Source organism: Pteropus medius, unplaced genomic scaffold (genome assembly GCF_902729225.1).
Source record: "Pteropus medius unplaced genomic scaffold, Ma_sr-lr_union100, whole genome shotgun sequence".
In the NCBI taxonomy this organism is placed as follows: Eukaryota; Metazoa; Chordata; class Mammalia; order Chiroptera; family Pteropodidae; genus Pteropus; species Pteropus medius.
In genome coordinates this window covers 26,398,615-26,411,047 of record NW_024344378.1, presented here as the reverse complement: position 1 = coordinate 26,411,047, position 12,433 = coordinate 26,398,615, and the positions used below count along the sequence as shown (strand labels likewise).

Sequence of the window (12,433 nt, the reverse complement as noted above, 5' to 3'; positions counted from 1 at the left end):
AAACAAAAGTACCTTTAAAAGGGAAAAAAAGACACTTTAGGCTTGAATTATTAAGATTTTGCTTCAATTTAAACTATATAGAAACTTCACAGTATTTTTAAATAGGTTATTGTTTTTACAACAAGAAGTTTTTGGTTTTTATTTGTTTGCTTAGAGGCCATCTTTCTTTCCCCCTTACCCACCTGAAGAGTTTAGCTCTGAAGCTCTAAGGTAGGTTCTGCACTGAAGAGCCAAGGTAGCCCAGCATTGGGAGTCAGAGCCTAAGTGGAATTAGAAGGGTCCATCATGTGGGAGGGCAGCCCAGCATGGTGAGACAGAACTTGAGCAGGGTGAGGAGGGCATCTGGAAGGGTTAAGATGTGGGATGATACCTTAGGATACACACACATTGGGAAAGCATCCAAAAGGAAAACATACTGATTTTTTTTTCTCATGAAACTTCAACAATAGAATTGGAAAGAACATGTGCCTTTTTCCTCATTATCCATAAATACTGGGCAGACTTGACCTATAACCAAACTCTTTTGGGTTTTCCTTTGTTGAAGTAGTAGTGATGTTGGCCAAATTCCTTAAATACTGCTGTTAATTTGAATGTCAAAGTTAAGAGAATCAAAAATGTATTCATCCTTCTGTTCTTCTATTTACTATTTTATGTCACCAGTAAGATTTAAATACTATGGACCAAGGTTTATTCTGGTGGAGGAGACTTGAAAATTTCCCCCCAAATAGGATAGACTATTTTCTCCAAGAATGCTAACCTGAATTTTACATGTTAAAATATGGACTTCTACCATGTACCTAAAAATGTGCTTATCATCTATATTACCATAATGGGCTTTAATTAATGTTTCATTTTTTTAAGAGTAAGGAAATAATCCCAGTTCAAAAGATAACTGGTGTTCCTTTCTTATGTTCAGAACAATGTTTTGGAGCTGTGGTCGTTATTTGATTTCCTCATGCCAGGATTTTTGGGGACTGAACGCCAGTTTGCTGCTCGATATGGTAAACCTATATTAGCAAGTAGGGATGCTCGAAGCTCCAGTCGAGAACAAGAAGCAGGTATGAAAAAGAGAGATAATTGTATACTCTGTGCAAGTGAATGATTTATTCCTAACTTTTTTGAAGCCATTTTCTTATTATTAACAGGTGTTCTTGCGATGGATGCACTGCACCGCCAAGTCCTGCCATTTCTTTTGAGAAGAATGAAAGAAGATGTTTTGCAGGATCTTCCACCTAAAATTATTCAAGACTATTACTGTACTCTTAGTCCTCTCCAGGTTAGGAATCTGGTGATTGTGGTTGTTGGTAGTATGTGTATTAGTAGAATGCTTTGAATAAGCCACAAAAGTATTGAATAAAGGGGAATAGCCTTTGGTTTATCACTGTAATCTTGCTGCTACTTCCCATAACTTTAGGAATATCCTATTTCAAACAGATATAGGTAAGACATAAATGAATCTGTTTGGATATGTGCATTTTGAATGTAGCATTAAAACAAAATCCTCTATCGTAGTTGCTGTCTACTGTGTCTAATTGAAAAAGTTGGAAGGTTAAACTGATGAAGAAATGTTTATAAGGGCCAAAAATCTTGTAGTGTCATATACTCACAAGAGCATTATAGGTATCGTCAATCCCCATTTCTACAAATAAGAAACTGAAGCTCAGAAAGTTAACTTACTCAAGGTTAGTTATATAGCTAATATATATCAAGGCTGAGTTTCAAACCTTGGGAAGTGCAAACCTCATCCCTTTTAAAGTATTATTGCATTGCCAATAAATTTTCAAAATAAATTTTGTTTTCTGCACAGTTCTGATTTTATACATAGAGACCATTAGCAAAGGAATTTATTGTATTCCAGTCCTCATGTAGTATTTTGTAAGGGAACATTGTCCTCTGTATTAGTAAGACGTGGCCTATAATCAGAATTTCATTTGAATATTTATGTTTTAGGTTACCATTCATCAGTCTATTTAAGTATTATGAGTTGGTTTAGTGTGATCAAATGAATCAAAGATAAACAGACATATGCTACAAACTTACCTTTCCCCTCCAGTGTATAGACATTTAGTCTGTTTGTGAGTATTTATCTATACAACTTGAGTTTAATGGGCAAGACACTAATCTAAGTGCTAAGAGATTGTATTATTTACCTCATTTCTCTGGGCTTCCATTCCTTATTTATAAAAATAGAGTTAATATTCTTAAAAGGAATATTTTATGGGCAATGAGGTGAAGACTTTTTAAAGTACAATAAAGAAAAGGTACCATATGGGAAAAAAATCTGTGGTAATGTACTGATGGTGGTATATTAATTACAACAGCATAAAAGATCATTTAGTCTGGAGAAGGGAGCTGGGGAGGAAGTGACATTCGGCTTTATTTAGCTTTCATAGGTTTTCACACTCTAAATTCTATTCCTTAGCATTCTAGATTTTCTTCCCTTTTGCATTGTTTTAGCATGTACAAGCAGAACCCAAACCCCAAAGTAGTGCTTTAAACTTGATATGACTTCTCCTTTTATGCAGAAGTAAGATTTAAGATTTGGTCTCTTGGAATGTACCTATGGAGTCTTGACCACATAACTTAAGGGAGATTTTTCTTATTTACTTATAAGGGTTCAGGTTCTCTATTATTAGTAATATATTTATCTTGCTGTGAACAGAGTGGAAAAATTTAGTTTAGGACTATCTGACTTGTTTTTTAATATATTATCAGTCAGACTTAATGTGTGATACTTGTTTTCTAAATGTAATTTTAAAGGAACTTACCAAGATGCAGTGGATAATCTGTAATCAGTAGTAAAATATAGTTATAATTTATCTTCTTTAATGAAGGTTGATTTAAATTACTGCTCTTATTGGCCTTTGCTAGTTATGTTTTCATCAGTTGAAAATTAAGTATACTTCTTTTTGTGGGGAATTTTACAGGTTCAGCTCTATGAGGATTTTGCTAAGTCTCGTGCCAAGTGTGATGTTGATGAAACAGTTTCTTCAGCTGCACTTTCTGAAGAAACCGAAAAACCAAAGCTTAAAGCTACAGGCCATGTATTCCAGGTATAGATTGCAGTGTTCTTTTGAAATGTTGTTGAAGAATGTTCTTCAGTGCAGCAAATTTGACATGGAACGCTAAAATATGGGTTTATTTAAATTTTTTAAATATTGCATATACATTCTTAAATAGGTAAAAGTTCCAATTTATTTTTATATTCATAATTAGTAATAATTTAATATTAAAATTAAATGTCCAAAATGCATTATACATTTATTACATGAAAAGAAAGGTTTTAGAAAGAATCTTTTAGAAAGAATGCTTTCCATTCAAAAAAATATTGGAACACCTACCACAAGGCAGTAATTTTTCTAAGCTCAGGGATTAATTAAAGCAGTGGATAAAACAGATTCCTTTCCTTGTAGAAATGAAAAATGAATAAATAAAATACATAATGTGTAAGAGAAAATAAAGCAGAGTTTGGGGTGTAGGAATCAGGATAGGTTGTGATTTTTAATAGAGGGATCAGAGATGGCCTCACTGAGAAAGTGACATTTTAGAAGAGATCTGAAGGAAGATTGAGGCATGCAGATAAGTGGCGGGGAAGTGATTCCAGGCAGAAGATACAAAAAGCACAGAAGTCCTGAGACATGATGCCTCATGTGTTCAAGAGAATAACAAATGAAAAATGTCAGCTTGCTTTTTCTTTCTCTTTTGAGATATTCCACTGTAGAAAACCTCCTAAAGTCTCAATAAATTAAGTACTGTAGCATTTTTAAAGATAGAAGAGGGAAAAGAGGTTGTAAAGCCTTGTACCTCTTTCATCATTTCTATCATAGTTTTCAGCAGTCTCTTGAGCCTTGTTCAGTGAGGCTAGCTAATACAGATCTCTGTGCCAAGGGCGAGACCCAGATTATAAGCCAAGTAAAAAGCAAAAGAGAAAGTGCAGCTGAATCAAAAAAAGAAAAGACCTTATAGGGTTCTGATTTTCAAATATAACCACCTAGCTCCACCCCTGAACCCCTACCACCAGACATACTGAATCAGAATACTGCGTAGAAGGGAGAGATTTGCAGATTTATAAGGTCCCCAAGAAATTTTTATAGCCAATGAAGTTTAAGAAACCCTTCTCTGGGAAATGCAGCCTGGTTCCAGAAGTACCTGTGAGCATTATCAAGCACTTTGAGTGGGAAAGGGTTAGCTATAGGAGTTAACAAATAAGGTACTCTTTCTGCCATGAGGAGCTCATGTCTAGTGGGGTAGATAGACAAAAGAAGTACAGTTTATACAAGTTATAAATGCTCTCATAAAATATAAACTGCACAAGAATAACAGATCAGATATTTGAACTGGCTCTTGAAGAATGAGTAGGAGTAGTGAGAAGAATGGCATTGTAGACATAGAATAGCATAGGAAAAGCTACTGAGATACAGACATTTGTGGCATGTGAAGTGGATTTATATATACTTTTCCCCCCTTAAAGGCATTGCAGTACTTACGTAAACTGTGCAACCACCCAGCATTAGTCTTAACACCTCAACATCCAGAGTTCAAGAGTACCACTGAAAAACTGGCAGTTCAGAATTCTTCTCTTCATGATATTCAACATGCCCCAAAACTCTCAGCTTTGAAACAAGTAAGTAGGTACTTTAAGTATTAGATATGTGTTGAACATTTTTTATCTGTAACACTAGGTAAATTTGCTTTCCCTGATGTATTTACATTTCTTTTATTTTTAAATTGTGGTAGAATATATATAGCATTTTTAAAAAATTGGGTAAAATATATGTAACATAAAATATGCCATTTTAACCACTTTTAAATGTACAATTCTGTGGCATTAATTACATTCAGTGTTGTGGAGCCATCACTGTGTATTTCCAGAATGTTTCTATCACCTAGACAGAAGCTCTGTATCCATTAAGCAATAACTTCTCATTTTTCTTTTTCCCCAAAGCACGGTAACCTCTGATCTAATTTTCATCTGTATGAATTTACATGTTCTAAATATTCCATATAAGTAGAATCATGCAATATTTGTCTTTTTGTGACTGGCTTATTTCACTTATTTTCAAGGTTCATTCATGTTGTAGCATGTATTGATACTTTTACGACTGAATAATATTCCATTATTAGTATTATGTATATGCCACATTTTGTTCATCTAGTCATGTGTTGATAGAATACTTGAATTGTTTCCACCTTTTGGCTATTGCGAATATGCCACAGTGAACATTAGCTTATAAGTGTTTGAGTCCCTCTTTTCACTTCTTTTGGTTGTAGACCTAGGAGTGGAATTGCTGGATCATACAATTTTATGTTTAGCCTCTTCAGGAACTGCCAAACTGTTTCTTATAGTGGCTGTACCATTTACACTGCCACCAGCAAGGTGCCAGGATTCCAATTTCTCCATATCCTCCCCAATACTTATTTTCAATTTTTTTATATTATAGTCATCCCAGTAGGGGTATGAAGTGGTATCTTATTGTTGATTTGCTCTCTCTAATGATGTTGAGCATCATTTCTTGTGCTTACTGGATATTTATATACTTTGGAGAAATGCCTGTTTAAGTTCTTTGACTGTTTTATAATTTGATTGTCTTTTGGTTGAGTTTAGTTCTTTTATATTCTGGATATTAAGCCCTTATCAGATATGATTTATAAATACTTTGTCCCATTCTGTATATTATCTTTCACTTTCTCGATAATGTTCTCCATGGTTTCTGATGAAAAATCAAGTGTTCATCTTATCGAGGATCCTTTTTACAGGGGATCACTTTTTTCCTTGCTGCTTTCAAGATTCTCTCTTTGTCTTTCAGTAGTTTTGTTTATAATGTGTATCAGTGTGGATCTATTTTCAAATAATTGAATTTCATCCACATGTTAATGATACTACAGGCTTTAAATTATTTTTGGTTTATATTTTTATACATTGCTTTTTTTTTACCTATAGTTGTTACTTAAACTAATCTCATTTTAGAATGCTTCTTGTCACCCTGAAGTGTCTGGAATTTAAACTTAGGAAATCTGCAGCTTAGGCCCAGATTGTTTCTGGCTGTACTCATGGATGTCTTTTCTAGAACTCTTCTTTTTCATTTACTCAGTTCTTTTCATCCTCAGGAGAAAGCTAGATTGCTTGCTTGCTTGCTTGCTTGCTTTCATCTAAAATACTTCTATTCTCTGAAGTAGAGGAGAAGTCTTATATACTTTTTAAAAATCTGGCAATAAAAATACAAAAACATGTTTATCAGCAAATAATAGTGCCAAAAGTATCTGGTAGTACCAGAGCCAGAATTTAAAAAGTTCAATAGACTGGAATGAACTGAAACTCTAGGTGAAATTTAATGGCGATAAGCAGAGTCAAATTTAAAACACTTATATAAATACAAGTGTTTTCTGTCAGACTTGGCAAACATTTCAAATAAAATTATCTGCCTCTTCAATGCAGTAGGTAGCACGTCAGTCTTATATAGGGTAAAACTGAATTTGATTTAATGTCAAGTTCACTGTAAATCTATTTAATGAATTAATTTCTGGTAAATAAAGCTACTATGATCTTGGGTGAGATAAACAATAGTGTAATGGCCAAAATGAGGGCATCATAGTTTCACTGTATTTTACAGCAGGCAGGCCAAATTTTGGGAGTATCATTTATAGTCTTGGGTACTATAAGTATATAACTATAATAAATAATCTAGAAACCATTTTATATGAGGAATAGCTTGAAAAACTATTAGTCACCTACTTTTATTGAACACCTGTGTAACAATTGATTCTTTTTTTCAAGTTACTGTTGGACTGTGGTTTGGGAAATGGCAGCACTTCAGAGAGTGGCACAGAGTCTGTTGTGGCCCAGCACAGGATCCTGATCTTCTGTCAGCTTAAAAGCATGCTTGATATAGTAGAACATGATCTTCTCAAACCTCATTTACCCTCTGTCACTTATTTGAGATTAGATGGTAGCATACCTCCTGGTCAGAGGCATTCCATTGTTTCACGGTAAGTGGCTTCTAAAACTCTTATGAATCAAGCTGCAGTCAATGTATGGTTATTTACATAGAAGTTTGCCTCAGAAAGTGTTTACTTTGGCTAAATATCTGCAAATGTGTTTTATTATTATATAATTGTATAATTATAATTCAACCCAACTAAACCCTATTTAAACTAGAGAACTACAGAAATATAATTGAATAGTTTGTTTAGTTAAAAAAAAAGGTGTGACTATATTAGGAAAGGCACTTTGAAGGATATGAAAGAAATTTAAGGCATCAACAAAAAAGAGATAACTACTTTTACTTCACCTTTTTTGGGAAGTTGGGGTGGGAGGAAGCACACAAGTGGATTAGCTGAGATATGTATCCTAATCTCTGTGTTTCTGCTGAGAACAAGTTGAAAGCTGACCCAGCTAGGAAGCAAAATTGGTGAGTACAGTGTTTCTCAAGTGTGACCTGTACCCTCTTTTAGAAATCTCATTTCTAAATGCAGATTCTTAGGTTCTGTCTCAGACCTGCTGACTTCAAGAGTGAGCATTTTTAGTGAGCATCCTTAAGAGATCGTTAGGCACAATACAGTTAGAGACCACAAATGAGCTTTGAAAGCAGACAGATCCAGATTTGACGCCTGACTCTGCTATTTAGGCAGTGTTCTCTTGGGCCTGTTTATTATCCACAGAGCCCAAGTCTCTCTAAAATAGGGACAATGATAATATTCTTATAGAGCTATTATAACAATTAAATAACAGTGCATATAAAGTAAAAGCCCTTGCTTGACTCATAGTGAGACTAATATTGGTCATTTGGTTAAAATGTTAGTAATAATGTTAGTTTTTCTTTTTCCTAGAAGCTACTAGATGTCCTTTGTCATTATCTTCTAGGACTAGCTCAATAGCAGCCACCCTCAACATCCTTATCCTCTGTCTTCCCTGACTGATCTAGCCTTTCCTCCCATTATCCCCTTCTATCTCCATATGTTAAAGGTTCATAGTTGGGTTTTGTTTTAATTATAATTAGTGTTTAATTACACTTTTGCAACTTGGTCTTTATCTGATATCTTAAAATACAAACCAATTGGATTTATTTCTGTTTATGAAATTTCTGACATGTTCTAGAATACATTCTTTCTACTACTAAAGATGTTATGTATATATCAAGTAATCACAGAAATGTCTATATTATGGAGTTGTAAAAAAAATTCTTATTTGTGCTCTTTAATTTTTATTAAATAATCCAATTTCTGTTATATAGGCACCTAAGAAATGTATTAATTTTATTTTTTAATATCTATACCTTTAGGTTTAACAATGATCCATCCATAGATGTTCTCTTACTTACAACTCACGTTGGTGGCCTGGGGCTTAACTTAACAGGAGCTGACACAGTGGTATTTGTGGAGCACGATTGGAATCCTATGCGTGATCTACAAGCCATGGACCGGGCCCATCGCATTGGTCAGGTAAAAACTCACCACTCACAGGTGTTAACCTGTGAACTGGGAAAAATACTTTCTAAAAAATACAAGAATCCTTGGTTTAAGTTCCTACTATGATGTTAAGTGTTTGACCTTAGGCAAGTCATTAATTCTGTGGCACCACTTCCTCATGCATTAAATGAGTGGCTTGGGATAAGAAAACTGGGACACTGTCCATTCCTAATCTGTGATTCTCTGCAAACATTTTAAGCCAGATCAAGAAAACTCAATCCTAATTAGATAGTAAAGTACTTAGAACAAGTATGCAGGCCCCCCGATTTGGTGAACCTCAAAGCTTTTATTTGTGCTCTACAGTTGCTTAACTTCTTTTTCTTATTCAGAAACGTGTGGTTAATGTGTACCGATTGATAACCAGAGGAACATTGGAAGAGAAAATAATGGGTTTGCAGAAATTCAAGATGAATATAGCGAATACAGTTATTAGCCAAGAGAATTCTAGTTTGCAGAGTATGGGGACAGATCAACTTCTTGATCTATTTACTCTTGATAAGGTAAAGAACTTGAACAATTTGCTATGTCTTTAATGCATTTGCAAACTTCCTGGGACTACTTGGTGAAAGTATTGAAGGGAGTAGCAAAAGGCATTCACTTTGATATCAACTAGACAACTCTTTGAGGGAATTTTTAATGTCCAGATAAAACTCTCCAGGATACTAAGGGATGTTTGAAGTTTTGACTTTCTGATGTCCTCCAAAAGTGTCTTGCCCCAAAGTTTCTTTCTTTAGTCCTTTCCTGATAAAGGACAGCTGTCACTGGAGTTAGTTAGACTTGGATATGTGTTCCCTGCCATGTCTCCTATTAACTGGTGACCTTAGGCAAATTCACATCTTTGAGCATCTATCCCCTTGGGAGAATAATAATGTCTATATTCCTGTATGATTATGAAGTTAAAAGGAAATTGTAAGGATATCTAGTATAGATTCTCAGTAGTAGCCATTATTATCATGGATGGTGGAACTAATACATCAGATAACAATCCATTATCAAAGGATGTACTAGCCTGAAATGTTGGTTAGTCTAATAATGTAAGAGTTGGATTTAAAGTCCTTCATAAGTTCAGAAAATCAACTGCACACTCAGTATAAATTATGATGAGAATTGGCCTTAGATAAACTAGCTGTAATAACAGAATTGCAATGTCCAAATCTGAGAAAAAGTAGTTCCACTGTACTGTGTGTGCTAAGTCATATTTAGAATATTATGTCTGACAACAGTTTACTGGTTACCAAAGGGAAAGGGGGTCAAATATATGGTGATGGAAGGAGATTTGACTTTGGGTGGTGAACACACAATGCAGTATACAGATGATGTATTATTGAGTTGTACACTTAAAAGCTATATTTTATTAACCAGTGTCATCTCAATAAATTTAAAGTGTTAAATATGTATGATTTTAGGTGCTACATTTTAAACAGTAGCAAATTAGTAAGTCCCTAAAAGATGGCCAGAATGGATAAAGGTTCTTTAATCACGTCATATAATGTAAGGTTGAAAGAACAAGTAATATGTAACCTAGAAAAAAGGCTCAAAGAAACATGGATTTCTGTCTTCAGATAGCTTTTATTCTGTTTGAAAGAATAGTCTTACAGGTGACTTAGCAAGTAGAACTGGGCTCAGGGGGATGGTCCACGGAAGCAAGAGCTATTGCCATAAAGGATCCTGTTGTGACAATTGGCAAAATTTGAATATGGAATATATATTAAATCATTTTAATATGCCAGTATTAAATTTCCTTAATTTGACCTTTGTACTTAGGTACGTAAGTCTTTGTTCTTAGGAATACATGCTTATTTCTATCTAGGAATAAAGGAGCAAAATATAACTTCCCCTCTAATGGTTTTAGGGAAAAGCTGATTATCTGAGTCATACATATATACACATGTATACAGGGGAAAGAGAATGACAGAGCTAATAAGACACAATTAACAATGAATTTTGTAATGTTCTTATAATAATTTTATAATCTTGAAATTCTTCCCAAATAAAAAGCTTAAAATAATAAAATTATTAGGTCTGTGGGAAAACAGATTAAGCTATCTTATGAGAGCATGAGCTTCCCCATCACTTGAAGTATTTAATTCTGTTGAATAAATGCAATGTTAGAAACAAATGTAATATTTTAAAGGAAAATATTCCTGAAGTTATTATTTCATTTTATCTTTCTGCCAATTTTTCTTAAGGATGGCAAAGCAGAAAAAGCTGATACCTCTACTCCTGGGAAAGCAAGTATGAAATCAGTTCTTGAAAACCTGAGTGATCTTTGGGATCAAGAGCAATATGATTCCGAGTACAGCCTGGAAAATTTTATGCATTCTCTCAAGTAACTATCAAATATTGTAAATGCAATTGCTGCTAGTTCGGTTACATTTCTGCTGATATTCAGCAAATTTCAAAGTTTATGGTGAACTTTTAGCTCAATGTGTAAATACATCTGAAGAATATTCAGCATAACGCTGGTTCTTGTTTCACTGGGGGGAACAAGTTATTCTCAAATATTTGCACTGTATTAAATTTAAATGTTAATGTGAAATGGTTTAAATTTTACATGCTGAATAGCTGCAGAGCAGAGGAACCAAACCAGGTTTACATGTGCTACCATGAGGTGTTCTTAGTAGGAACGAGCCTCCTATATCTTTACATAGTCACTTTGTAACAGGATAAATATCCATGAGTACTTAAGTGTTCATGTACATTTTTTTTCTTTTAAATAGAACTTGTTTTTATAAATGATTAAAAAGAGGGCTTTTTTTGTATAAAAGCCTTAATGAGCCATAATTTTAAGAATAATGACTGATACTGGTCACTCTTGGAACATGAAAATCTTAGACAATGAATTGAACCAGGTTCTTGGTGGAAACCTTTATATATTTAATGCAGATGCATAGTGTTTTTCAAATCTTTAACAACATTTTGTCAACTTTTAAAATATATCAACTATTCTAAATACAGGTAATGGTCTATTTAAGGCTATCACAACATCCTATTAAGAGGGTGTTTTTTTTAATTTATCTAATGGCTAGGATATAGCCAGATCAGAGAACATATGTACGCAATAGGTTTTGATCATATATATAATATATTTTTTGTAACTATGAACATATACAGTTTTCCAAAAGTAGATTTTACACTGTTTAGAATTCCAAAACTTATGGTTAAAAAACCTGTTTATTAAAGTAATGCATGACTGAAGCATAAAAGGGAGAATTCATATATATACACCCACACACACACAAATATACATAAATACACATATCTATATGCACAGACATACCTGTCCTGCATCTGAAAAGGTGCTTGGTATTGGCACTTAAAATCATGTAGTTATACTGAGCAGCAATAAGAATTGGACCTGATGTTGATTAGTATTAGAAAAACGAGCTCAATGGTGAGGGTGGGTATATGTATATAGATGTGCATGTATGTATATGTATATAATTTTATAAATTTTACACATAAATTAATACATGCCTGTGTGCATATATATGTAAGGGATATATTTGTATATACATGTACAGGTAATAAACATCCCCAAGGTTTGTGGCTGGCCATTCACATAGGCATTGGGTTTAAAAACCATATGACCTCAGCTGTAAAGTAACTTTTTAAAAATCATTCAGTATACTGTTCTGCAGCATTTAGACATGGACATTTGTCACATTTCAGTAGCTTTGACAACCATACTGTAACATTAAATCTAGCATTCCACAAGAGAATAATAAATACGCTTGAAACTGTAAAACATATGTAACTGTGTGTTATTTGTAGGAAATAATCACTAGAAAAAAGCAAAAAAGTTATTCAGATATAAAGGTTCTAAAAAAGCTCAATGCCTTTTTTTCTTACTAATGGTTAATTTCATTTTTAGGTTTTATATTCAAATTATAAAAGACCAAAAGGAAACTCTTTATATCGAACATCCATTGTACTTACCCCTGGGTGGGTGGCTGAGCCAGCATAC

At 33.8% G+C, this 12,433-nt stretch overlaps 1 protein-coding gene across 1 annotated transcript in view; it reads left to right on the top strand.

The window, feature by feature from the left end:
- Positions 1 to 12,214, top strand: part of BTAF1 (B-TFIID TATA-box binding protein associated factor 1) — an 88,191-nt gene extending 75,977 nt beyond the window's left edge. The window contains 8 exon segments of the mRNA XM_039871738.1: positions 917 to 1,058; positions 1,146 to 1,276; positions 2,928 to 3,053; positions 4,472 to 4,624; positions 6,776 to 6,987; positions 8,280 to 8,439; positions 8,796 to 8,966; positions 10,656 to 12,214. Of these exon segments, the coding sequence (XP_039727672.1) occupies positions 917 to 1,058; positions 1,146 to 1,276; positions 2,928 to 3,053; positions 4,472 to 4,624; positions 6,776 to 6,987; positions 8,280 to 8,439; positions 8,796 to 8,966; positions 10,656 to 10,799 (1,239 nt within the window). The 3' untranslated portion in view covers positions 10,800 to 12,214.
- The last annotated feature ends 219 nt before the right edge of the window (positions 12,215 to 12,433 follow it).